General features: G+C 48.5%; 2 protein-coding genes across 2 annotated transcripts; one reads left to right on the forward strand and one right to left on the reverse strand.

Annotated features, from left to right (window-relative positions):
* Positions 1–21,314: 21,314 nt before the first annotated feature.
* On the forward strand, positions 21,315–23,588 carry LOC119277781 (dnaJ protein homolog 1-like). Its single transcript, XM_037559105.1, has 3 exons — positions 21,315–21,635; positions 21,761–22,113; positions 22,962–23,588. Exons 1-3 carry the CDS (start codon positions 21,459–21,461, stop codon positions 23,407–23,409), a joined length of 978 nt encoding a protein of 325 aa, XP_037415002.1. The 5' UTR covers positions 21,315–21,458; the 3' UTR covers positions 23,410–23,588.
* Positions 23,589–24,435: 847 nt separating this feature from the next.
* LOC119281807 (glycosyltransferase BC10-like) lies at positions 24,436–25,991 on the reverse strand. The gene is made up of 2 exons (XM_037562234.1): positions 25,308–25,991; positions 24,436–25,188 (listed from the first exon to the last, which is right to left on the reverse strand). The coding sequence occupies exons 1-2, from the start codon at positions 25,809–25,811 to the stop codon at positions 24,535–24,537; spliced, it is 1,158 nt and encodes a 385-aa protein (XP_037418131.1). The 5' UTR covers positions 25,812–25,991; the 3' UTR covers positions 24,436–24,534.
* Positions 25,992–27,257: the final 1,266 nt, after the last annotated feature.

Genomic DNA, 27,257 nt, shown 5'->3' on the forward strand with positions numbered 1-27,257 from the left:
TAGTTCATAATTTTTGGAGTCAGGGAAGTATTGATACTCTTGCATTCTTTACAGACTGTACTTTTGGCAGATTGCTGTTATGTTTGCATTGTTTGCGTACGTTTACTTGTTTAATGATTCTATTTGAGGATAGGAGTATTAAATATGCAGAGGCATTTAGTATGCAATGTTGAATAATAATTTTAGTGATTTGTTATAGTAGAAAGTGATAAGGTTTTGCATTGGTTTATACTAACCGATCTCACGAGTTCTTGTTGAGTTTGTTGTGAATGAAGCTTTTGATAAAAAGAAAAGAAACCATGTTATGAGAGGAATTAAGGAGACACAAAAGCTCAAGCTTGGGGATGCCCAAGGCACCCCAAGATAATATTTCAAGAAGTCTCAAGCATCTAAGCTTGGGGATGCCCCGGTAGGCATCCCACCTTTCTTCTTCGACAATCATCGGTTAGTATCGTTTGGGCCTAAGTTTTTGCTTCTTCACATGAGTTGTGCTATCCTTGCAATGCTATTTTATTTTGTTTACTTGCTGTTTGAATAAGATACCAAGATCTGAAATTCTTTAACGAGAGAGAGTCTTCACATAGTTGCATAATTATTTAGCTACTCATTGATCTTCACTTATATCTTTTTGGAGTAGTTTCTCATTTACTCGCGTGCTTCGCTTATATACTATGAGTAAATGGTTGAATGAGTTGATTTTCATAAATCTGAAATTATATATGTCTCGTTTGCTTATCCCATGGGGAGTATTAACTTCACATCTAAGAAGTAGAGGTTGTAAATTTATTGAGGGTTAGCAAACATTTTTTTAGTCATGTGAACAATTCATGAAAGAATATTGAAGGAAGGGAGGTTTCACATATAAATATATTATCATAGACATCTTTCATAATTGGGAGCACTCATTATGTATGACATGCTAAAGAGTTGATGTTGGACAAGGAAGACAACGTAATGGGTTATCTTTTCTCGCATCTCAGTTAAAGTATATTGTCATGGATCATTCAAACATGTTGAGCTTGCCTTTCCCCCTCATGCTAGCCAAAAATTCCTAGCACCAAGTAGAGATACTACTTGTGCTTCCAAATATCCTTAAACCCAGTTTTTGCCATGAGAGTCCACCATACCTACCTATGGATTGAGTAAGATCCTTCAAGTAAGTTGTCATCGGTGCAAGCAATAAAAATTGCTCTCTAAATATGCATGACTTATTAGTGTGGAGATAATAAGCTTTGTACAAACTTGTTATGGAAGCAATAAAAGCGACGGACTGCATAATAAAGGTCCATATACAAGGGGCAATATAAAGTGACGTTCTTTCGCATTAAGATTTTGTGTATCTAACCCTAAAAGCGCATGACAACCTCTGCTTCCCTCTACGAAGGGCCTATCTTTTACTTTATGTCTTTTACTTTATGCAAGAGTCAAGGTGATCTTCACCTTTCCCTTTTTCATTTTTATCCTTTGGCAAGCACTTCATGGTGGGGTGATCCTGATATATATATATATCCAACTGGATCTACGTTAGCATGAACTATTATTGTTGACATCACCCAAAGGTGAATACGTTTGGAGGCAACATTATAAGCCCCAATCTTTCTCTGTGTCTGATTAAAACTTCATAACCACAAGTATTGCATGAGTGTTAGCAATTGTAGAAGAGTATATGATAGTTGAGTATGTGAAGTTTGCTAAATCAAAGCTCTAACATAGACTCTTCCTGAAAGTAAGATGAATTGCAATTGTTTTGATGACTAAGAATGAAGTTTGCTAGTTTTCAAGAAGTTTATGGTCTATGCTTCAACATGTGAATTGCTTGTTACGTTATCGTGAAAAGTTTTATGAGATAAACTACTGTTGTGACATATAATGATGCTAGTAAGGGTGATTGAAATTATCATTGATCAAACTTGTGCACCTCTAGCATTCAAACTTCATAAATTCTTTCTTTATCATTTACCTACTCGAGGACGAGTAGGAATTAAGCTTGGGGATGCTGATACGTCTCCAACGTATCTATAATTTATGAAGCATTCATGCTATATTACTATCTGTTTTGAATGATTATGGGCTTTATTATACACTTTTATATTACTTTTGGGACTAACCTATTAACCGGAGGCCCAACCCATATTGCTGTTTTATTGCCTGTTTCAGTATTTTGAAGAAAAGGAATATCAAACGGAGTCCAAACGGAATGAAACCTTCACCAGCGTGATTTTTTGGAAGAATATGATCCTGGAGACTTGGATTCCATGTCAGAAGATCCTCGAGGAGGCCACGAGATAGGAGGCCGCGCCCCCCTTACAGAGTGGCGGCCCCCTGTCTCGTGGACCCCTCGAGCACCTCCCGACCGACTTCTTTCGCCTATATAGTCCCATGTACCCTAAAAACATCCACGAACAAGATAGATCGGGAGTTCCGCCGCCGCAAACCTCTGTAGCCACCAAAAACCTCTCGGGAGCCCTTCCCGGCACCCTGCCGGAGGGGGGATCCTTCACCGGTGGCCATCTTCATCATCCCGGCGCTCTCCATGACGAGGATGGAGTAGTTCACCCTCGAGGCTGAGGGTATGTACCAGTAGTTATGTGTTTGATCTCTCTCTCTCTCTCTCTCTCTCTCTCTCTCTCTCTCTCTCTTTTGTGTTCTCTCTCGTGTTCCCTCTATGGCACGATCTTGATGTATCCCGAGCTTTGCTATTGTAGTTGGATCTTATGATGTTTCTCCCCCTCTACTCTCTTGTGATGAATTGAGTTTTCCCCTTTGAAGTTATCTTATCGGATTGAGTCTTTTATGAGAACACTTGATGTATGTCTTGCCGTGCTTATCTGTGGTGACAATGGGATATCATGTGCCTCTTGATGTATGTTTTGGTGACCAACTTGTGGGTTCCGCCCATGAACCTATGCATAGGGGTTGGCACACGTTCTTGACTCTCCGGTAGAAACTTTGAGGCACTCTTTGAAGTACTTTGTGTTGGTTGAATAGATGAATCTGAGATTGTGAGATGCATATCGTATAATTATGCCCACGAATACTTGAGGTGACAATAAAGTATCTAGGTGACATTAGGGTTTTGGTTGATTTGTGTCTTAAGGTTTTATTCTAGTACGAACTCTTGAATAGATTGATTCGAAAGAATAACTTTGAGGTGGTTTCGTACCCTACCATAATCTCTTCGTTCATTCTTCGCTATTAGTGTCTTTGGAGTGACTCTTTGTTGCATGTTGAGGGATTGTTATATGATTTATCTATGTTATTATTGTTGAGAGAACTTGCACTAGCGAAAGTATGAACCCTAGGCCTTGTTTCCTATCATAGCAATACCGTCTACGCTCACTTTTACCAATTGTTACCTTGCTGTTTTTATAATTTCAGATTACAAATACCTTTATTTACTATCTATTTTGCACTTGTATCTTCATCTCCTCGCCGAACTAGTGCACCTATACAATTTACCATTGTATTGAGTGTGTTGGGGACACAAGAGACTCTTTGTTATTTGGTTGCAGGGTTGTTTGAGAGAGACCATCTTCATCCTACGCCTCCTACGGATTGATAAACCTTAGATCATCCACTTGAGGGAAATTTGCTATTCTCCTACAAACATGTGCACTTGCAGGCCCAACAACGTCTACAAGAAAAAGGTTGTGTAGTAGACATCATCTAGCAATTCCTCGTGTGGTAAATTAAAACTCACTTTTTACCGTCTTTTTGATCTGATAGATTCATCCTTCTTTACCAAAAGTGGTTTCTATACTTCAAAATTGAATATGTCCAGTTCTGCATCTCATCTTATGCCTAGTATGTTCACTTATGCTTCTCTACAAGTCAGATTCCTCACTTGTACCTATTCTTGGATTCGTACAAATCTGGAACCGACTCACAACAAATAAGTGAATGTCTTCGTGTTATGAGGTCAATGTCTTCAAACTGATTTATCTTCAAAATCTTCTGAGAATGCATATGACCTCTTCCCTTTCCCTCGCACCTCAAATGCTGTCACGGGTACATGTCCGTGGGAGAATCCCTTGGTTCTCATAGTTTGCACTCATTTGCAGAGTTCTTATAGAGTCACATAAATTCTCCTGAAGCCAGTTCTTGTCTGACCAGCCGTAGGAAGCCTTTGCAAGTTCTGAAGCCTTTCAGGTTAAGCTTCATGGCTACTAAGAAATCAGCTAGAAAGGGTGGCAGGCAGCACCGTGGGAATACCTCCAAGGATTTGCCACCAGATCTGCATGAGTTGTACAAGACTGACCCTGAAGAAACCTATGGTGAACGCAAGAACAGAATCCAATGGATTCGAAGATATTGGGCTGAAGAATGGTTCAAATACAGATTTGTCACTGCTGAGTATGCCGAGAAGAATGCTATCAAACAGCCCTGGGGAGATATAGTGTACAAAAATCTTCAACCCCAGTCCTGTTCTGAAGCCATTCAACGAGAATTCTATCCTTGTATGGTACGCAGCCCAGAACTAGAGAATGCTGATCCCTCTTCTCTGCTGTGGTGTCGTGATGACAATCTGTTCAAATGCAACTTCCAGTTTGCCAAAGATTCTGTTGTGAAGAACAAAAAGGCATTTGGACTTGACTTCAACCCTGGTCCTTCTTCACCTCGGGACGATGACACCCGTGAAGCCAATGAAAACAGAATCGGCCCCTTCTACAACCTCGACGGCCTCATCAGTCACATTGCAGTCCAAGGTGCAAATGTGGATCACTCTGCTGATGGTGCAGATTCTGATGAAGCTCCAGCTCCTCCTAACCCGCAGAAGCAAAAGAAATCTAAGGCTTCAAAACCTACTGTTGCACCAAAGGCTTCATGAGTGAAGCCACTAGAAACGGCTCCTCCTGCACCAAGTTACTCTGAAGATCAATCTCGGGTCTCCAAACGGGAAGAAAAGCCTTAGAAGAAAACTGTTTAGAGGTCCAGTCAAGCACTGACACCAGCTGCCGTTCTAAGGAACGAATTTGAAGCCATTGATCTGTCTTCAGGTGATGAGTTTGGTAACGATGCTCTGGAGCAGCTGATAAAGAGCAAGCAAGAGGCGGAGATCTTCAATGATCTGCCCCTCTTTGACGTCAACATTCTGAATACTTTCATTGATGAATGGTTTGACAATCAAGATCTCAGTTTTGATGATCTTCAGCTTCCAATTGGCGTCAGCGTCGCCTTTCAAGGTGCCATTGCTCCTGAGCTGGCTATGGCACAGAAGATTATTGAACTGAAAAACAAGATTGACTATGAGAAGGAACAGTTCAAGAAGCACATGGCCAAGCTTAGTGTGGCTGATGTTCAGAAATTCAAGCTGATGCTGAATGACCTCAAGAAGGCATTTCGCAAAAAACTTGAAGAAGCCAAAGGCTCTCGGGAACGGATGAAGAACCTCGCTGCCAAGTGTGTTCAAGCTTACAATGAAGCTGAAAAGCACAAGGCACTTGGGCGTCCAGGCATTGACCCCAAGATGGCTACCAAGAAGAAGAAGTATACTATGGCCCCATCTGAAGCATCAAGGCGGGAAGAACCTTGCATTGTCTTCCCGCCCAGCATGACAGGCTCGAAGCGTAAGGTCCCCATTGTGGCTTCAGAACAAAATAAAACTAGGGCAGCTGAAGCCGAAGCCAGAAAGCACAAGTTCAAGAACACCACTGATGACACTCCTGTGCCCAAAAAGAGGAAGACCAAGAAGAAAGATTGGGCTGCTCCCTCAGAGCCCCTCATTGTCGAGCCCATTGCTTTTGCTCGTCCTGCATCCGAACACCAAGAGCGTCAACTGATAGTTCATGAGCTTGCATCCACAGAGGTTCCTGAAGCTCAAGAAGTTCCAGTTGTTGACCCCATCACGACTGAAGACATTGGTTCCAAAGACAATGTGGTTGATGATGAAGTCCTTCCTCAGATCGAGCGCCAAACGGCATCATCGCCTGTTCTCACGAACAGGGAACTCATCAGTATTGGTCGTCCTTTGACGCCAATCTCTTAGGATGCCTCATGGGCTGATCGCCCCCAACCAGCAACTCCAAGCCAAGATTCACCAAGTACACCCCGTCCTCCACCAGCGCAAGTCACCAGCCCAATAGTGAATGACGATAATTACATGGAGACTACACCCTCACCAAAGGCGTCGCCCGTGTTTCAACGGCTTCGCAAAGGCCTAAGTCCATCAGTCTCCATGACAACCATCACAGAAGAAGACTCAAACCAATCCAGCTCAGTGGCACGTCAAGTGTTCCCTGAAGATAATCCTTCTATGACGGTTCCCGTGTCAGAAGCTAATGCTACTGAAGAGATTCCGGCTGCATCAGTCGATAAAAGACAAGAAGAAGAACGCATTGCTACACCCCCTACCAACCAATAAGAAGTTGTTCTCGAGGAGAACGTGTCTGTGCCCGACCCTCCAGCTACTCAAGTGGAGGTTGAAAATCCTAAGGCGGCCACCAACAACAATATTGTCGCCAATAACGTTGTCATGGCTGAAGATAATGTAGCGCCTACAGTCAACACTGTGCATGAAGCCAATGATGCACCTGCCACTAATGTGCAGCCTGACGCCATTGCAAATGCCTCTGTCACATCCCTAGCTTCTGGCATTGCTCTAGGCTAGCTTCATGTGTGCATCATGTCTATATTTTTGAAACTTGAATTGAGGAATATTGGAAGCCTCAAAACCCTAAATAAAAGAGGGGCAAAAACCCTAGAAATCTCATTCATTGCTCCAAAAGGCTCTTCCTAAATGTTTGATAATTTTTGGTAAGGGTTCTGGTCCCAACCAAAATATTGAACATTTTTAAGGATTTATTTTTGGGACTTTGAATTTAAATCATTAGCTATTTGAATTTGAATTATATTCATATAATTAGAATATAATTTCAAATATCCCTGAAATATTTTATGAGCTTTTGGAAAAGTCCATCTAGCCAAATAAAATTATTCAGAGGAGTTTTTGGCATTGTTTGAATTTGTTTAAAATTCAAAACAGTGGCAAAACGAAATTAAATAAAACAAAACAGAAGAAAAAAATAAAAGAGAGAGAGAGAGAGAAGGACTTACCTGGCCTCACCCGTGCAGCCCACCAGAACCGGCCCAGCCGGCCCAGCCCGCCACCGCTACTCCCCCCCCTGTCGTCTTCCTCTTGCCAGTGGGAGCAGCTGCGTGCTCGCACGCGCGCGGCCGAGGAGGCCACCTCCTCCCTGCCTGGCTGCCTCCTCCTTCCCTGGTCCCTCCCGCGACGCCACGCAGCCCCGACCCCCTCTCACTTCTCCCTCGCTCTCTGGACCTCCCTCCCCCTCGCTCCTCTGTTTTCCTTCCCGCGACCGAACGGAGCCGCCGCCACCGACGAGAGCCACCGTGGCTACCGGCCACCCCACGACCCACCGACGCCCCAGGAAGCTCCGCCGGTCCTCCCTCTACCTCCTCAATGAGCCACGAGGCCCCGGATGTGCCACAACACCGCCCTCGATGCCTTCTTCAACCTCGGGACCGCCGGCCATCTTCGTCAAATTCGCCGGCTCCGGACCGTCCCCGACCTCGCCGAGCGTCCCCTCGTCATCGCCGTGAGTCACTGACCCTCTCCCCTAACTCAGCATGCTCCCCTCCGTGCCGTAGCGCCGTTCCCCACGAGCACCGAAGCCACCGTCCGCCATTGCTGCTGCACGCATAGCCTCCGTGCTCCCCTGGCCTCACTGAGCTGCTCTTAGTGCTCCCCATGTCTAGCAGGTGCTGCCCAGCCTCTCCATTTGCTCACTGATGCACCGTAGCGACGCGCCCGAGCACCACCGAACACCATCGCCGCCAAAGCTCGTCGCCGGCATGAGTTCCGGCGACCCCACGACCTCCCACTCGGTCCTCTGGATGCGCGGGAGCAAGGGCCATCCCCTGGTGCCCTCAGCGCGCCAAACTGACGCCTCTAGCGCAAGTCCGGCGTGCCCCGCCGTGTTCTGTGGTCGCCGTCGGCTGGTCTCCGGCGTGCTGACGTGGCGTCGTCGTTAGGGGCTAATGACCCTGCTAACTAACCCTGTGACACTGACAGCGGGCCCCGTAGCGGGTCAAAGCCCGAGTCAACGCGGGATTAGCCCCTGTGTCACTGACATGTGGACCCCACACGTCAGGTTTGACCCGAGCCGGCCCCTGTTGACTTGCTGACGTCATGCCAATGTCATGCTGACGCAGTAATGTTTTCTGGATTTAATTTAATTCTGAAATTCCAGAAAATGAATATAAACTTCTAAAATTCATAGAAAATTAACCGTAACTCCAAATTAAATAATTTATATATGAAAAATTATCAAAAAAATTCAAGGAATCCATCTGTACCATTTTCATGCATGTTAGAACAACTTATAGCTGCTGTTTAGCACAAATCAAATAAAGGGCATTTAAATAATCACATATGGAGTTTGAATTTGAATCTTGTATTCAAACCAACTTCATTTAATCTGTTGCTAGTTGCATTGGCTCAAAACACATTCATTTTGCCATGTCATGATCATGCATCATATTGTGCATTGCATTGATTGTGTTCCCTTCTGTGTTGCCGGTATTGTCCCCTCTCGATAGACGTGATACCGATGATGTGATCGTTGACACTGATGAAGACTCAATGTTATCTTCAAAAGTGCCAGGCAAGCAAAACCCCCTTGTTCATTTCGATACAATCCTACTCTCTCGCTCCTGCTCTCTTTTACTGCATTAGGACAACACCGATTCATCTGTTACTTGCTGCGGTAGTTGAACCCCTTTGTCCTTTGCATGACCTGTCATTGCCACAGTAAATAGATGAAACCCACTAGCATGAGTAGGAGTTGTTTGAGCCCTGATGTGCCTACTCATTCATGTTTGTTTGTCATGCCTGCTATTGCTTAGAGTTGAGTCAGGTCTGATTCATCGGGGATGAATCAGAGGCCTGTGAACCTGTCCTACTGTGTGTGAGCTAAGTGTGTGAACACGATTTGGTAAAGGTAGCGGTGAGAGGCCATGTAGGAGTACATGGTGGGTTGTCTCATTGCAGCCGTCCTCAGGAACTGAGTTCTGTGTTTGTGATCCATGATTCAGCTACTACCACGCATTGGGCCCGAAACCAATGGACCCTCTCGGCTTCTTGATCACCCTTGTCCTCTGTCCAGGAGTTGCAAGTAGTTTCTGGTGTTTGTAGTATGCTGGAGGCCGTGGGCAGCGCTGACCGTAGGGGTGGGCTGTGATGCGGTAGGCACGTGGCACGGTGTACCGGGCGCCCGTTTGGTGTCTCGGGAACCCTGTTCACATCGTTTGGGGCTGTGAGCGAAACTCCGGCCGGATCTCCTCATGGATGGAACCCGAATAGGCGATAAACCTGGACTAGAGACTTAGGTGATTAGGTAGGTCGTGGCCGACACCCACGTTGGGCTTCCGCTTGAAGGTTGCCGAGTACATGTCGTGTAAACGACGGTAAGTGGTGAGAGCGTGTATGAAGAAGTACACCCCTGCAGGGTTAACCTAATCTATTCGAATAGCCGTGTCCGCGGAAAAGGACATCTGGATTGCTTATATCAGTGCATAGACAAGTGAAAGTGGATACTCTAAAATACGCAAGATAAGCGTGAGTGCTATGGATGGCGTTCTCGTAGGGAGACGGGAGCGGATCCATAGTGGTGTATTGATATGGTGAATATGTGGACTCGTGTGCGCCACCTCAAAAGAGTCGCTTGCAGTCGTAGTTTAGGATAGCCACCGAGTCAAAGCTGGCTTGCTGCAGTTAAACCCCACCACCCCTTTGTTGATAATGATGCATATGTAGTTAGTTCTGATGTAAGTCTTGCTGGGTACATTTGTACTCACGTTTGCCTATTTTATGTTTTTGCAGAGAGACTTCAGTCTCACTAGTAGTTCCGCTTGGACTTCGACGTTTAGCTTGTTACCTCAGCTACGATCTTGTGCCCTCGGCAGTATCTGGTAGATAGTCAGGCTTCTCAGCCTTTTTCATTTATAGTTGTCTGTACTCAGACATGATAGCTTCCGCTTGTGCTTGATTTGTATGCTCTGAATGTTGGGTCATGAGACCCATGTTTGTAATATCTCGCTCCTCGGAGCCTATTGAATAGATTACTTGAGTCATAGAGTCATGTTGTGATGCCATGTTGTATTTGCACATATCGAGCATATTGTGTGTATGTTATTGAAATGCTTGGTATGTGTGGGATCTGACCATCTAGTTGTTTATCTTTAGTAGCCTCTCTTACGGGGAAATGTCTCCTAGTGTTTCCACCGAGCCATGGTAGCTTGCTACTGCTTCGGAACACTTAGGCTGGCCGGCATGTGTCCTTCTTCGTTCCTGTGTCTGTCCCTTCGGGGAAATGTCACGCGGTGAATACCGGAGTCCTGTTAGCCCGCTACAGCCCGGTTCACCGGAGTCCTGCTAGCCCAGTGCTACAGCCTGGATTCACTCGCTGATGACCGACACGTTCGATGCTGGGTCATGGATGCCTGTCCCTGTAAGTCTGTGCCGCTTTGGGTTTACGACTAGCCATGTCAGCCCGGGCTCCTTATCATATGGATGCTAGCGACACTGTCATATACGTGTGCCAAAAGGCGCAAACGGTCCCGGGCAAAGGTAAGGCGACACCCGTGGGAATACCGTGCGTGAGGCCGCAAAGTGATATGAGGTGTTACATGCTAGATCGATGTGGCATTGAGTCGGGGTCCTGACAGCCTCTGCTCCTGCACCACCTCCAAGGCCTCATACCATTGAGCAAGCATTCTATCAAGGCGAGCTGGTCACTGTAAGATGGTCAATTCTGGTTCCTCCGCCTGCTCCCGGGACCTCAGTTTGATTATCATGTGGAGCACAGGCCTCAGGTTCAGAAGCCAAAGCCAAGGCTGCCAAGGTTCCCAGGTACTGCATCTGCACCAGGATCATTCAATGTCAATGGCTTCATTGCACACAACACATTCTTTGATAGTGCCAATAACCCATATTCCAAGCCAAGAATATCATCGGATCGGTTCTGGAGTTATCAGTAACGCAACTATTACTCATGTGTTCTATACAACCAAGGGCGCATATTTCCTCATATGTGTCTGGATTCTGAAGCCATTGCTGGCCTTCCCTGCTTAGAAGAAGCACTTGACTGTTTCAGAGACGCATGCCTTCTCCAGTTTGTCACTGATAAGGAGAATTGGAATGAAGAGCTTCTGCTACAATTCTATGCAACTCTCCACATTCTTGGCTACAACAGGGATCCGAAGACATGGGTCCTAGAGTGGATGACAGGCAATGTACATCATGAAGCCAAAGCTTTTGATCTCACCGAGCTTACCGGCCTATCCACTCCAGGTGAACTCTATGAACCTGGTTGTCAGCTTCACCGCGATGCTTTGGAGAGCATCTTTCAGAAGCTAGAACCCAACATGAGCCAAATGCTGAGCATGATGAAGCCACTGCCACAAGATGCTGAATATCCCAAGGAATTCTTTGTTGAAGACCTAGAGTATCTTCCCCGCACCATCTATCACATCATTAGGCGAACTCTATGGCCCATCAAAGGACACTCTTCCTCGGCAAAGCTTGAAGGTACAATGAAGACATTGATCTTCTATATTCTCAATGGCAAAAGCTTCAATGCTTAGGATTTCTTCATTTGTCAATTTGCTGCATCTGGCTTTGACATCTTTGGACTGAAATTCTATGCTCCATGGGTTATATGTCTGATCAAGCTTCACTCCGCCGTTAACTATCAGCCATCTGCACGCAACCATCTCATATTTCTGCCAGAGGTTGATATGTTCGTCGAAGCCATTTACCCCGAGCCTGCCAAGGAAGCACTTTCTCTTCACAATGCAGATCATCAGAGTTTCTCTCAGCATGTTGAAGGTGTTCAGGCTGCTTCTCGTGTCTATCCGCTGGCCGGCCACACTCGCCGTGCACGTACTGAAGCCACAGAAAGCATCATTCCTCCAAGGACTTGAAAGCGATCTTGTGTGCTCAATGACCGAGAGCTTCTCATGGCCTTGCATCTGAAACACGACAAGCATCACTACTGGATAAAGCGTCAAATGCAAAGCCTCTTGGTGGATGTCAATCGCATTCGCAACCTTGCCACCAAGAATGCCTTTGTTACTCATGAAACCTGTTGGAGGACTTGGAAGAGTTTGACATTGCTCAGTGCTGAAGCTGATCTTCAAGACGATGGCTTCACCGAGAGATTCAAGTTTGACTCCACTCCTCCCAGGAATGCTGTCTTGCGTCGAACCCCGTCTCTTGAAGATTCAGAGTACTCCTCCTCCGCGGCAACTGTTAATGCCAGAGTCCTTGATGACGCCGATGATGCTACTTCACCATCTCCAACTTCGGCACGTATCGACACTGCACTAAGCTCGCCTGCACCACCAAACCTCGACGACGACCCTGCTACCTCACCTACTCCTCATGGGAATGAGTAGAGACTATGTCTTCAAACCTTTTTGGTCCTTACTGACAAAAGGGGGAGAAGCATATGTTGATAGTCTTCAAGCTGGTCCTTATGGGTGGTTGCTATATTTTTGCCAAGTGTTTACAACTCCCGCTTTTGATTCATTTGGTTCTTTGAGTTGTAACACTTAAACTTGATGGTCGTCTGTTACTTTTTTTGTTATTCTGTGTGATGCAATGATAAATCCCGCATGAAGCCATTCCGCAGATGTCCATTTCTCATTATGCATGTCATTATTTCTATATATCTGTTCATGCATAATGTATTGTCTTCATATGGTGAAGAGGATCTCCACAAGTACAACCTGCCATGTGCATTTGCATTCCAATGCAAAATATCTAATATGCACATCTTTAGGAGGAGCCTATTTACCATCTATGAAGACAATATCTTAATCCTTTACAATTTTTCACATACTTTTATCCCCGTTGAAAACTTCAACCAGTTTGTCATCAATCACCAAAAAGGGGGAGATTGTAAGTGCATCTAGTGCCACCCCTAGTTGGTTTTGGAGTATTGACGACAAACCTGGTTGAGGGACTAATGTGTTTGTGAGAATTGCAGGATAACACAGGTAGTAGTCCCTCACTGATTTGGTTTACCTACCGGAGATGACCCCTAAAAATGTGTGAAGACATTAAAGAAAATGGTGATCTGTGAAGCTATTCACATGGAAGACTATGACATAAGAAGACATTGCATGAAGACTATGGAGCGCGAAGACTTAGTAGTTTCATTGTTTCCTTTTCTTCTTTGTTGAGTCATAGGAACCACCGTACTGTTAAGTGGGGTCCAAGTGAACAAAGTCAGAGTGACTGAAGTGATGCTCAACCAAATCATATGTCTTCGAGCGAAGACAATGAGAGCAAAACTTATCCAGTGTCGGATGAGTCAGCTTTACTTGTAGCCCAAGTCAAGTTGCCGCGTGTGTTTGAAATCTGACCGTTGAGACACGTGTCAGTTCCTTAGTGACCCATGGTCATTTCGGACAAATCAGGTCGGGTTGCCCAGTGGCTATAAATAGCCCACCCCCTACACCATAAATTGGTGGCTGCTCAGAGTTAGTACACGACTTTTGTCGTTTGAGAGCAACCAACCTCTGAAGCTTTTGAGAGAGAATCCTTGCGAGGACAAAGCCCAAACCACCCAGAGCCCAAAGAGTGTTTGGCATCACTGAAGTCTTTCTGTCCGCGTGATCTGAAGACTTGTTACATTTGAGGACTGTGAATCCTCCAGCCGGTTAGGCGTCACGTTCTGAGCATCCAAGAGTCATTATGGATTGCCGGTGAACGAAGTCTGTGAAGGTTTGGGAGTCTACCTTGAAGACTTACCAGAGTGATTGGGCGGGGACTGAGAGTCCTTAGCTCAAGGGGAATAAGGTGAAGATGCAGTCTTCTGAGTTAAATCTCAGCCTCCCTAACCAGACGTACAGTTGCCACAGCAACTGGAACTGGTCGAACAAACCCCTGTCCTCCCGAAGCTACTGGTTCTATCTCTCACTTCTCTTTACTTACAGTTTGTCTTCGTGAAGTCATTGCCTGCTTGCAATATCTGTTTGACTTCACTGTGTGACTACTTGTCCTGATTGGCTTCATACTATCTTCCATCCCGATCTTTACTACCTAGCTGCTAATAGTCTTCGTGCTTTCACTTCATTGAATACTTGACTATGACTTGTCTAGTGTAGTCTACCTTCCGCTGCATACGAATAGTGTCATTTCTATTGTTTGTCTTCGAAACTCCCATGTTTTGAAGACTTTCATAAAAATCGCCTATTCACCCCTCTCTAGTCGATAACTAGCCCTTTCACTTTATATACATGAGAAGTCTTTTTTTTCAATGCTTATTATATTTTCATAATAAAGTTCTTGTTGTTCAAAGAATAGGCTTTCATTCAAGCATACGGTTCAAGACACAAGTTGGTAAACATACCCTCTAAGAAAGCCGAACCAAGAAAACTAAACATGGCCAACAAAAAAATCATGTTGTTACCCTTGAGATATAACACTATAATTTTAACATTGAATTTCACAATGACAATGACCCGAACCCTTAAAGGTTTCTTGTTCTTGTAGTATGTTTGATTTAAGCTATAGTTGCATCTACTAAAAAGTGCACAAAAGTAGTAGTTTTCACCAGTCTCATCCATAAAGAATATTATAAGAAAGAAAACTTGTAAAAAGAATATTAAGAAACTATACTTATAGATTTATATATGTAAATAAATGGTTGATATTTACTATGTTGTTTGAAACCCTTTCCGACCTGCTATTTACCCCTCCCTTTCCCAAAATACATGGGGTATAAACTGAGTCAAAATGACAATATTTTCTAAGTTTGACCAACTATATACAAAAAATTAAGATAGGCTGTACCGAATCAATATCAATATATTCGTCATTAGATATTATTTCATAATGTATCCGTCCAATATTATATTTATTGATATTTTTTTCTATGTATTTGGTCAAACTTAGAAAGCATTCACTTTTTTACTTAATTTATGTGCCATGTACTTCACGACAGAGGGAGCATGTTATTTGTAACCCTTTCCAGTCCAGGTAACAAATGGTAGTTCTATTGTTTAGATTAGAAAAAGATCAAAATGCAAGCAAATCATATTGTTATTATGTTTACATATGTTATATTCATCAGCAATAAAATACATATACTAACTAGTATGGATCAAATACAAACAACATCTACAACCATTTGTACATATGCAACACCACGAAAATAAAGCCGGATAACACTATAATACAAGTTTTATTTAGTACATTGCATTGCACACAGCATAATATTGAATACCTAACTTTCACACAACAAAATACTAAATATTCCATAGAGTTTAAAGATTGTCTATGAGGTTTAGCATCACTGGCATGAGGACCCCACAGGTATGACGGGAATCCAAAGAGCAAAATATACGCCCATGTCCAACCCGTGAGTTCGAGTGTACTCGTGTGCGAAAATCCAAAAGCAAAAACGACCTCCACACAGGGGTTGCATGCACGGTATTTGGATCCTTGGCTAAAATTGATGCTTAACCATGTCAATGTCTTTAAGTTCTAGGGCATCTAGGAGTTGATCGGCGGATCCATGGTTCTAAAAAGTCTCAACCAAACAAAAGAATACACCTAATTTTTTTATTATGTTTTATGTTAACCGCCTCTCTTCGCGAGTTCAGACTTTAGTGTGAAGTGGCTGATGCAAGAATTTAATATTGTTTTAGAGTAAGAAGTTTCAAGTTCAAGACCCGAGAGCCGGCTAACATGCTATCAAATAAAAGTGGTTGCGGCTTATACCGACCGCACATCTAAGAGCACTTAGACGTGAGTGAAAGTTTTAAAATATACTGTCCATGTTTCTTCATAAGTTCAGACTTTTGGGTAAACTAACTGGTGCATGAATTCAATAGCTTTTTCCTATTGTAAAACTACGTTTGTTGTGTGGGAGTAATACAAATAGTCTCCAAACAATAAAACAGTTAGAAAGATTGAATCATGCTTCAAATCATTGGGATCTCTTGGTCTAAATCACTTGTTAGATTCCATTTTTCATCCACATTGTCTTGACATCACTGCAAGTTCTTTCTCCGAGCAGAAAATAAGAAAGAAATGATGATACGATCAGTCTATCACAACCAAACCAATATCCACTCTCACTGCTGACATAGCCCAAGGACTCGGATCTTCATTCCCACTGCCACCTACACAGTTTCACCACCACATACAACCCCGTCGATCTGCAGCTAACCTCGGTTGGACTGTCAAAATCAGGTGTTCATATCTGACGTGATTTGGACCTAGCTAGAACAGGGCCAAACCGGTCCACGTCGCATGCTTCAGTGAGAGCACACACACAAGCCCCTATTCGCCTACTACAGTAGTTGATACAGTACTTGTTTTCCTTCTTCTTTTCTGATGGTTAGTTGAAACTAGAGCTTTCGCGCCATTGCTACTTCCGTCAAATAAATAGCCTTTCGGCCACGAGCAGCTATGGTGGCTAATTGAATTTGCGTAGACGACCTGTTTGGTGCCTGCATCAGCTCCTCCAGGAGGTAAATTAAGTAATGGATTAAGGCAGCGAGTAGCGTGTGAGACGATAGTTGTGCTTGGTTTTGGATAAAGACCACCAAGAGGAAAATGTTCAGCATAGGATTCTGGGATATGGGCCCGATTCGGCAGCGCGCAGTGACCTCCCAACGGCGAGCAGTGGTCTCGCTAGCTCTTCTTGGTTTGATCAACGGCAAGCATAGGATTCTTGGCCCGCCCCGGTCGGGTCAACTATGTGCGTACGGGCGCATCTCCTTGCTCCGTAGCAGTATGGTGCACTCCTATGCCGGGATCTGCTCGACCGTGCGTAGTGGTGAAGATCTCGCCAGCTGATCGGGTGAGTGAAAGGAACGTCACTGCCACTGGGATCTCCGGAAGAAGTTCACAACATACGTACGTCCCTTTTTGCGCATGGCTTCGGAGCCACGGCCGGATCCGGATGGTTTCTAGCAATGCCGTACAAGGTTCCTAACACATGTTCAGTTTTCTTTGTTCGAAATCACATCTTCAGTTACTGCTATCTTTTTATTGTACCGTGGCTCCAACTCGGCCCCCCAACGGAACCCAACAAAATCGGCCCAACCCCGCCGTGTGGAGACGTGACGAGTGACGACCGTCCACACGCCGCCCATGAAGCGCGCGCCGTTTTGCGTACGTACTCCGTCGTCGTCGCCACCCTACATCTGCATGGCCGCGCCACGGCGCCACTTCCCAACCACCGGGAGGCCCGTGCGCGCCCACGGTGAAATCCACCCGGTCGATACGCCGATAGAGTGGACCCTCACCCTCGTGCTAGTGGAATTTACCACTACCACTACCAATCTATACTGCCCTCCAACCAATCAGTGTGTCTCCCACGCTGCGCATGCCCTGCAAATTGTGGGCGCGGCATGTGCGGGGTATCTCGGGTTATTACAGCACGGGCGATCCGATCCTGTTGGGGATTACGATGATCATGGCCGACTTGTTAATCCCAAATGGGTCTTTCCTTTCCATTAGAGACTTAGACTAGACGATCGAGACTCGAGGATACCGAGAGAGAGGCGAATAACCAAACCCGGCTGGCCATCGATCGGGCCGTACGTCAAATCACCACTGGGTTCTATAACACGGTGTACGAGCAGGTGCCCGCGTATCGCCGAGGCCCGAACGTATCATGTCAATTCACTCCTCCTGTACGTGCCCCAAGCCCGAGACCCCCATTTTCTTTCACCTTGCGCTAGGACTACCTCTATGATCGATCGCCTTCGCCGGGTAGATCAGATGAGATGAGATGAGGTGAGATCACGGATCACATCACGGCGTTGTCCCTGCCCAATTTATGCCCCCGCCTCCCAACCCCGCCTCTGACTCCAGCTCGTCCGGGTCGACCGTCACCTTGCCTAGCTCGGCCGCCCGCGTCCAAGTCGCGCGTCGTCGACCACGGCGTCTAGCAGCAGGCCGGCGTCTCTCCCTGTTGTCATGCTTTGGTACGGTGCGTGCAACGTGGTGGCTTCAAACAAAGCATCCTCGGAACAGAGCCGGTACCTGAGCCAGAGCCACGTCGTACCTGACGGTGGTACCCGACGGCGATCAATGGGCGCTTGATGAGCGGCGTCCGGCTTCCTTTCAATTTCCCCACCTTCCAATCTCCCACTTCGCACATGCACGCCGGAAGAATCCAAGGCGCGCTCCGCCATTGACTAATCCCAACCCCGTCTCGACGGACTATACTATACACATCCACATCATCATGAACATATCTTGATCCCGGAGGTAATAATATGCTACTACGCGCTGCGTGTCGCCAGCGGGACCAAGGGACAAAAGAAGAGTCTGGTGACTCAGCGGCCAGCGAGACGGAAACAGTGCCAGGATCCGATCGGGTGGCGACAAGGCCATGCACGCACGAGCAGCAGCGGCGGCCCGTAGCGATGATGATGATGCCGCCGGTACGGACGGACGGCAATGTCTGCTGCTAACCACGCCGTACTTGTCATTCGCCAATCATTCACCTGCCCTGCCGCGGCGCAACGGGTTAAAAACAAGACAAACCACATGCATGACAGAGATCAAATCATCGAATCATGCAAACCCAAACACGGCTCTCATCGCCCCACAGTCAGATCGGAGGCAGCGGTCTGCTGAACGCGGAGAGTACAGCCAGCTGCTCATGATTACGTTTATTATGCTCCTCCGTCTGGCTGCTGGTTCCTAATGTAACTGCAGCAGCCAACCGACGTTTCAACGACGCGGTTCAAGACAGAGATTCCGACGACTTTCGTGGGAATCTAAAATTTCTTGGGTTTCGACTGAGTTTGCTTGCGGAGTAGATTGCTGAGCCGTCTACACTAAGTTGATTTACTTTCTTTTTTACAAGTTGATTTGCGATCCAGTCTTGATTTTTCTTACGCTTCGAAATTTCAACAATGGCTTCAATAACCAGACAGCTGACGACGTCGACTTGGACATAAAAAAGAAAATAGATGGCTCAAATGTTACTTCACCCTATATCCAATTTAGAAATCACCGGCAGACTCTATGGGCGTAGATTTGTGAGAATCCAGTAAGGATCAACCAACTTGATTTACTGTCGGTCATGCATTAGAGTTCTTTTCCTCAAAAAATAAATAAATGCATTAGAGTTCTATAAGTCCTCGAAACAAGATCTATCACCGTTTTATAGATAAAGAACAAATCAAAGTGCGGATAGGACAAATGCTTCCCTTCAGGCTTTGTCGGCGAGTCTATGGATTCGCCTTCCCTCTGCCTACTGCTCCAGACGTCGGCTGCGGGGAGGGGAATCCTGATGCCTTCGCTCCGGCTAGTAGTTTAGCTTAGAGTTTTTGAGTCTTTGCAGGTGCGGCGCTTGGGCGGATGTCATCGCCTTGTCTTTGAGTTTCTCTTTCGAGCTTTGATCATCCCCTAGTCCGTCCATATGGACGTTGTCGACGAAGCATTGGCATAGATTCCTGCTGGTGAGGTTAGGTTTTCTTGTCGTGTGTGTACAATGGCGAGATTTGATGTCAGTTGCCTCAGATCTGTTAAGGGTTCAACGACAACGACTGCGGCTCCATGACGCTGGTCCTTTGGGTCACATGCACGAAGACTTCCCAGCTGTCATCGATAAGGTTAAGCCGGCTTCGGTTGGGGAGCCGCGACAACAGTGCATCGGCGGCTCGTTTTGGCAGCGATAGTAATCGTTTAGTGGTTTGAAGATCTTGATATAATTTTTATTATATTTGATGTGTCATACTCCTGATGAACTTTTATAGCTGATCATGATCTTTTTGGTATAAAATATGGTGGAACGATACAAAATACTAAGACAATCCTCTTACAAATCAAATACCAGGATAATCGAACAACACAAAACACACACGTGTATGTTGCAAAAAAGAACACATGAAGCTTTGAAGACAACGCCATGCCACATCCTAGGACACCTAAGCCACGACAACGCCCTAAGAAGGGAGAACGATGCAAAGCGTTGCCTCTGCCGAGTCCGGAGAGACAATGGTCTTCACACAGAACCTTACCACAGAGAGAAGTACCGCAATGACGTTCACAAGAGGAGAGTGGTGGCACCAAAGCGCGGAGCTTTCGCACGACATCTCATACGTGCTAGCACAAGGCGTCCTGGACAACTGCGACGAGCACAAACCTCTAGATCCAGATTTGGGCGTCACAACTATCGGTGACAAAAGCAAGCCCGAGCCTCCCACCGCTACACCCCTCACCGTCAACACGACCATTCTTAATCTGGCCCGCCAGAGCAAGAGCCCTAGGCCAGAGCCACCGCCGCCGCGCGTCCTGCCGGCACCCGCCAGCCCCGTGCGCCGCTGGTTCGGACCAAGGAGAAGGGAAGTCGACACCACTACCCTCGCCACCTGCAGGACTACGACCCTCCTGCCACTGTTGCCACCATAAGCCTGCCCCACCTCCTCGACCCGCCTCAGTCGAGAACAGCCACCCGAGCACAGGCCTAGAGACCACCAACATTGTCAGACGCTCGACAGGGCAGCAACCTCCCGCTCGTGCCGCCGTAGCCATTGTCGCTAGTCGGCCAGACTGATCGTCATTGTCCAGGCACCCCCACCCCACTACACTGCCTGTCCCCGGTCCGGCTTCGCCTAGCCATGCCCTCTGGCACCAACGAGGAAGAGGGGTGAAAAGGGTAATTGTGGCGGAGATATAGGGAGTGCCCTCCCCGTCGCGGCTAAATTTCGTGTTTTGACCATTTTTTGAAACTTGATCGAGATCTGACCCTGCCTTGTAAAATTATCGGGATCGAGATCTGTTATACCCTACCGCCATGGACCCTGGCGGTAGGGTTGAACACCCTACCGGATTTTTTTCTTAAGTATGATACATAGTGCATGCTCGCACCTACCGCTGGACACCTTGGCGGTAGGGTTGTACAGGCTACCGCTAGCCTGTTTGGCGGTAGGGGTGTTTCCTACCGCTAAGGTCCCTGGCAGTAGGGTGTACAACCTACCATCAAAAACCTGGCGATAGCAAAAGGGTCAAATCACGAAATTTTACAAACTGGGTCAGATCTCAGATTAACTTTTAGAAAAGGATCAAAAACAGGAAATTTAGCCCCCGTCGCTTCCTCGGGGGCGACATAGGGGGTGATATTTCTTTTTCACTTTCACAAGGAGACGTGAGCAATGGAAGGCTCCATCCATTGACAATTCAACCTAACAATACGGCCCCACATGCACTACCACTAGTAGTAACAAATCCCTCGCTCTCTCTCTCGCTCGGTCGCTCCAACGGGTTTCAAATAGATCGCCCTGCATAAAAGCCACTCATTTCCCCCACTGGCTCACTCTGCTTCCGCTCTCCTCCTCATCCTCTCTGCCACTAACCACCTCCCTCTGCATCAAACCCACCACCACTCCCTCCTCCCTCCCCCGTTTCTCGCTTTCCCCCGCGACAGAATCTCCAGCGGCGTCGCCCCCCTCCGGCCCCAATGGTGAACCCGCCGGAGCTCTACCACCGGATCCTCGACGTCCCCAGGGGCACCTCGTCGCAGGGGCTCCGCGCCGCCTACAAGGGCCTCGCCAGGAAATGGCACCCCGACAAGCACCCGCCGGCCTCCAAGCCCGAGGCCGAGGCGCGCTTCAAGGCCATCACCGAGGCCTACGAGGTCAGTGTCCCCCCCGCCTCTTCCCCGGGCGCCTCCCTCCGTGCGTGCGTCGCCGCCGTGGAAACCGCATGCATTCGCAGCTCGTCCTGATTCGCTGTCGGCGTGGGCTTGTTTTGGTTGCGCAGGCGCTCCTGGACCAGCAGGAGAACAGGGCGGTGTTCGGGGTGTGCAACGACGACCGGGCGGCCGAGATGTTCGGGACGTTCGGCGCCGGCGCCGGCGGGGGCGGCGCGCGCATGGCGAGGTCGCGCAGCGACGACTTCTGCATGCGGAGCGCGCCCGCCACGCCGGCCAGGGAGTTCACCAAGGTCTACAGCTCCGGCAACACGGGCGGCCGCCGCGCCTTCGCCGAGTTCTCCAGCTCCATCATGCGCAAGGCGCCGCCGCTGGAGCGCGCCCTCGAGTGCACGCTGGAGGAGCTCTGCCGCGGCTGCAAGAAGCAGGTCAAGTTCACCCGCGACGTCGTCACCAAGAACGGGTACTGCCACTCGCTCACCGCTTCCTCCTCCTCCCCCCCACCAAATCCATGAGCAGGACTGATTGAAACTTCACCTGAATTCTTCAAGAAAACAAAATATCAAATCACGCGGAACAGGCTCGATGTGATTCATCATCCATGTAAATAGGAGATTTCGACGGATCGATGCCTGGAAAATTTCAGGGTAGGCAAGAATTCAGACTCTGCTCCTGACGGCGACATCCATTCCACCTTGGCACCTTGCGCCCACGCCCCAATTCGCCGCACTGTTTCCAAATCCTCGATGCACAGTAGCCCAGCACCATTGCCGCTCCCTTTCCAGCCTACGCCGCACTTGTTTTTTACAGTGGGTGAACTGCTTTATAGCCTGCCTGCCTACCTTCCTGCATTCGTCAGGGGAATATTTAGCTTACTTTGGAACATAACAACCAAGCCTTTAGGCAACTGCTCTCCGGTGCGCGCCTTTTTTCACCTCGCGGGCATCTATGCTATCCTTGCAAAGATTATCCTACCTAACATGAGAGTAATACGACCACTAATGATGTTCTTGGAAAGGGTTTAGTGTCAGGGCCCTGTCTCGAGGGGATAATTCTAAGGCTTCAGTTGCTTTCCTTGCCACATATGTGTATGCAAGTTTGTTGGGGGCTTTGATTACCCTTCTTTTGGACCTATAATCTAACAAAGATGTGGTCCTTTGACGGTATTAATTCATAATTTCGTGTGCATGTGAGGGCATGGCCTAGGAGGGTTCAGAGACAATGACTCCTGAGCTTCCTTGCTCCTTTAGACTCTATCCCCTGGGAATGTTGTTGGGCTAATCACCATCACATGATTAATGCCTTTGACAGGTCAATAGTTAAGAAGGAGGTGACCCAGGCGATCATGGTGAAGCCGGGGTGGAGGAAAGGGCACAAGGTCACCTTGGACGGCATGGGGGATGAGAGGCCAGGGTGCCTACCGGCGGACGCCGTCTTCACCGTGGCCGAGAAGAAGCACTCGACATTCAAGAGGGTGGGCGACGACCTGGTGCTGAAGGCCAAGGTGCCGCTGGTGAACGCGCTCACCGGCTGGTCATTCTCATTCAGGCTCCTGAGCGGCAAGAAGGTGAGCTGCTCGTTCGACGACGAGGTCGTCTGCCCTGGGTACGAGAAGGTGATCAAAGGCGAAGGGATGCCGATCGCCGAGCAGAGAGGCGCGCGGGGCGATCTACGGGTGAAGCTCGAGATCGTCTTCCCGGAGCAGCTCACCGACGAGCAGCGCGCCGGCCTCGCTGAAATCCTCAAGGACTGCACCTGAGTGAGCTTGCAATGTTGTTGTTAGGTCCAGCTGTATGTATAAGTTTTCCCGGCCGTGCTGTTAATACCTCTCCAGAGGGTGTTAGTACATAAAGATATGGGTCCTTGTACATACAGTTCAGTTTTTCTCTCTATATATATGATATGATGAAACGTGAGCCAAGCATTATGTGGATAGTATAGTAAATGTTTGGTCCATGAGCTGTATGTACACGCGAGATCTCGCCTTGTTTTCTTGGCCTCTTGATGCCTCCAGCTCATTCATTCCATTAACAATCTCAGAGTGCAGTTAATTGGTGCTCATTCCGTCAGTTACTAGCGTGCGCTGGTGCCAGCTTCGCCTAATCCCTTGCTTGGCCGAGGAATTTACAGGTTTGCTTTGTGCATTCCCCAGCTTTTCCTTGTCACCTACTGACACGCTGTTGATGCTGGTGGTGCTTAAATCTCAAGGAATTCAGGACAGTTTCACCAGTTAATCATACTGCTGCAGATGCTTGGATCGTGGATGGGCCATTTGGTAGGCGAGAAAAGCCCGGGCGATCCGGAGAATTCGACAGAACTGGACCATGGCAATGAATCGCTCGTACCCGAGCGCGCAAATTGAATGAAATGATCTAGCTGAGGTGAGGGGAGGGGAGGAGGAGCTGGAATTGATGGTTGGTGCAGCGAAGTTCCTCCAGCAGATGTTGGGCCCCTGATGCTCCTGGAAAGGAAAGAGCAACCAAACCAACCCTGTTTGGGAGCTGCGGTGGTTCAGTGCCAATTGGCGTTTGGTAGCCCAGCAGCAACAGAAGAGAGCAACTTGTGTGTGCTGCACTAGTGCCAGTAGGTGCTGCACAAACACCTTGGGACAACTAGGCAACAAGTTCTCCACCAGTCAACGTGGTGGAGACATGCTGCTGAATGATTATGCCTAAACTAACCTTCCTTCTTTTTTTCCCCTCTTTTCGAAGGCCATACATACTGTAGCGAATTCGACAAGATGTGGTGCCGGCAAATGAAGAGAAGGCGTTTTATGTTCACGGGTCACAATGTGGTCAAGAGGCTGCTGAATATATAGATCCTAAGTTACAAACATGGAAGAATCGGTCCGATCATCGCCGCCGCCGGCGGCAGCGGGGGCTAGCTAGTACCCCATGACCGCCGACGACATGTTGAGCAGGGGCCCGAGCGTGTCGGGCGCGAACTTCCTGGCGAACAGGAAGCACATCGACGTCGGCCTCTGGTTGTAATAGCAGGGCCTGTCGTTCCTCCACCTCCTCCTCCTGATGCCCTGGATCGCCGCCGCCGTCACGTTCTCGGCCGTGTGCTTGGCCGGGTGGGCGCCGCCCTTGGACCAGTCGACGTACGTCACCGTGCGGTTGGCGTTCCGCGCGCCGTGCAGCATGCTCACGGTGGTCGGGAGGTAGTGCTCGTCCGGGTAGCACGACGGCCGGCAGTGCCGCCTGAAGAGCGGGTAGTACTTGGTGTCGGCGAGGACGCTGATGGCCAGGTCGCGGCTCAGCTCGAACCACTGGGAGCCTTTCCTCCACTGCTGCAGCGTGATCGCCGGCGCCATGCGGCGGCTGTACCGGCCCTGGCACTGCTTCGTCTGCTGGAAGTAGACCTCCACGAAGCTGTGCCGTGAGCCGATGAGGTAGTCGTAGACCGCCCGGAAGCTGTGCAGCGGGATGCAGCTCTCCGAGAGCAGCACGAAGCGCTCGTTGGAGAAGTCCAGCAGCGCGTTCGCCAGCAGCCGCTTCTCCGCGTCCATCAGCGATATCGATCCCCACGCCGTCTCCTGCACGTACGCACGCGGAAAAGAATTAATGGCCGCACGTGAGGATGCATGCCGCCGGTCATGGCGCCGGCGGCATTGTGCTGTGCTGTGTCGTGTCGTGTGGCACGTGCGTTACGTACCTGGCTTGGGATTTGGCGGCCGTAGAAGGGCGAGTTGGTGGAGACGTTCACCGTCATCCCCGGCGGCGCGTGGACGTAGACGGAGAAGCGGTCCTCATTGCCCCGGAAGAAGCGCTCCCAGAGCGGGGCGAGCGGCAGCTCGCCGCGGCCGGTGAGGAACATGAAGGCCACCTTGGGCACGCGCTTGAACGGGTACTCGGCGGCCACCGGCACCATGGAGGCGCGCCAGAAGAGTTGCTCGTCCGTCATGTCGTGCATGAGCCGCGTCGGGGCCACGAACTCCGCGAAGCCGGCCTCGGCGTACACGGTGGTGGTGCTGCTGCTGGGGAAGACGATGTTGTTGATGGTCCTGGTGTACTGGGTGCGCGGCCCGGTGGCCGTCCAGAGGCCGGCGATCACGCCGACCGCGAAGATCACGAGGAACATCACTGACCTGGCGAGGCAGGTGGAGGACTCCTTCCTCGTGAACATAACCCTCAAGTCGTCGACGACCCCGCCCTTCATGGCCGAGCTCCCTTGTCGCCTCGCCACGCAACAAAACGCAAGCGTACAACGCCACTACGCGGCAAAACCAAAACCAAAACCCCTCGACATGAACGACGGGGAGAGCTCTGCCGCTTGATCGATCGATCGGTCGACGGATTTAAACGGGAAGCTCGGCGGATCGCTTGCGAGGCTCGGCTAGCAAAGCATACGATGCGATGCCAGGACGAGCCGCGCACTCCAGTACGTATACCTCTCTGGCTCCTGATTCCCGGGAGCTAGCCAGCCTTCACGAGCAAGCCATGGAGAGAGGCGGAGAGCCGGAGAAAGGTATATGCAGCCGCGGGATCGGTCGATCGGTGTTTCCCAAGATGGCGGTGGTAACGTGCGAAAAACAGGCCGAGATGCGGCCAAAAGGAGGGGAGGAGACCGAGATAGGGATCGAGGGAACAAGAAGGGGGCGCGCGAGAGGGAGGATATCCCGAGTTTGAAGTACGTAGCGTGTGCACCTGGGAAGGCGATTTATATACGGCGAGCGCCGTCGTGGAGACACGCGAGTCTTCTCGGTAATGTCAGCCCTAGGTATGTTCGATCGATATGCTGTCCAGCTTGACGGGGTATATGTGAGTTAGTTTCGAGGACGTATATGCATAGGAATCCAAGGCGCGTACGTGCGCGCGCACAGCTTCCGTTCCGGATTGTGTATGGAAGCTTCCTCAAAATACATATCGTTTTTTTCAGAAGTACATGGAGGATGTATGATTTGCACGTATTCGCGCGAATACGCGACAACTTCAAGGATGGCATAGGGCATATTCGTCAAGGTGAAGTTTGGTGGATTGGTGTCGGATATGTGTAATCTGGCGCAAATGTATAACGGCATCGTGGGTTAGGATAGGCAGACTAGTGAAATTGGTCGACAAACATAGATCAGAAAGGAGACGATCCAAGCACACGCGGCGGTGGTGGTCGGTCGACTCTGGCAAGATGATGGCCTCAAGGGGCCTTGTGATCGATTGCACTATGTTGGTTTAGTAATATGGGGTCCATGTGTCTACTTCTGCAAAGGTTTAATCATGTAAATTTATCTCAAGTGGTATAGATGACTGTTGTAGGGCTTCGATCCTAATTGTGGTTCCACCCCTATTCTACATGGTATGCCACATGGGCGGTCAACGTAAATTCAGTCCTATACAAGTCAAGGAGAGGTCAACAATAGTCGAGGAAAGTCACCCCCCGGTCAACAAAAGTCCAACGAAAACTTCATGATCAATAAGTCAAAGGAAGAAGACAAATAAAAGAATAAGTCAAAGATGGAGGCAAAGGAGCAAAGAGGCCCAAAACCAAGCTATAAGGCCTTCATATGATATAGGGAATCTTCCCCTCATGGGTCACTGAGGGAGTCCCAGACTAAGGGGTCCTCGGGCATCCGGCCTATTCAACATGGACCGGACTGATGGGCTGTCA

The sequence above is a fragment of the Triticum dicoccoides genome, chromosome 3B, assembly GCF_002162155.2.
Source record: "Triticum dicoccoides isolate Atlit2015 ecotype Zavitan chromosome 3B, WEW_v2.0, whole genome shotgun sequence".
NCBI classification, from domain to species: domain Eukaryota; kingdom Viridiplantae; phylum Streptophyta; class Magnoliopsida; order Poales; family Poaceae; genus Triticum; species Triticum dicoccoides.

Excerpts from the sequence above, each read along its gene's own strand:
- LOC119277781 (XM_037559105.1), top strand. The coding sequence starts at position 21,459 with ATGGTGAACCCGCCGGAGCTCTACCACCGGATCCTCGACGTCCCCAGG. Across the intron at positions 21,636-21,760 it reads CCATCACCGAGGCCTACGAG|GCGCTCCTGGACCAGCAGGA; the intron begins GTCAGTGTCCCC and ends TTGGTTGCGCAG. Across the intron at positions 22,114-22,961 it reads GACGTCGTCACCAAGAACGG|GTCAATAGTTAAGAAGGAGG; the intron begins GTACTGCCACTC and ends TGCCTTTGACAG.
- LOC119281807 (XM_037562234.1), bottom strand. The coding sequence starts at position 25,811 with ATGAAGGGCGGGGTCGTCGACGACTTGAGGGTTATGTTCACGAGGAAG. Across the intron at positions 25,189-25,307 it reads GCCGCCAAATCCCAAGCCAG|GAGACGGCGTGGGGATCGAT; the intron begins GTACGTAACGCA and ends GCGTACGTGCAG.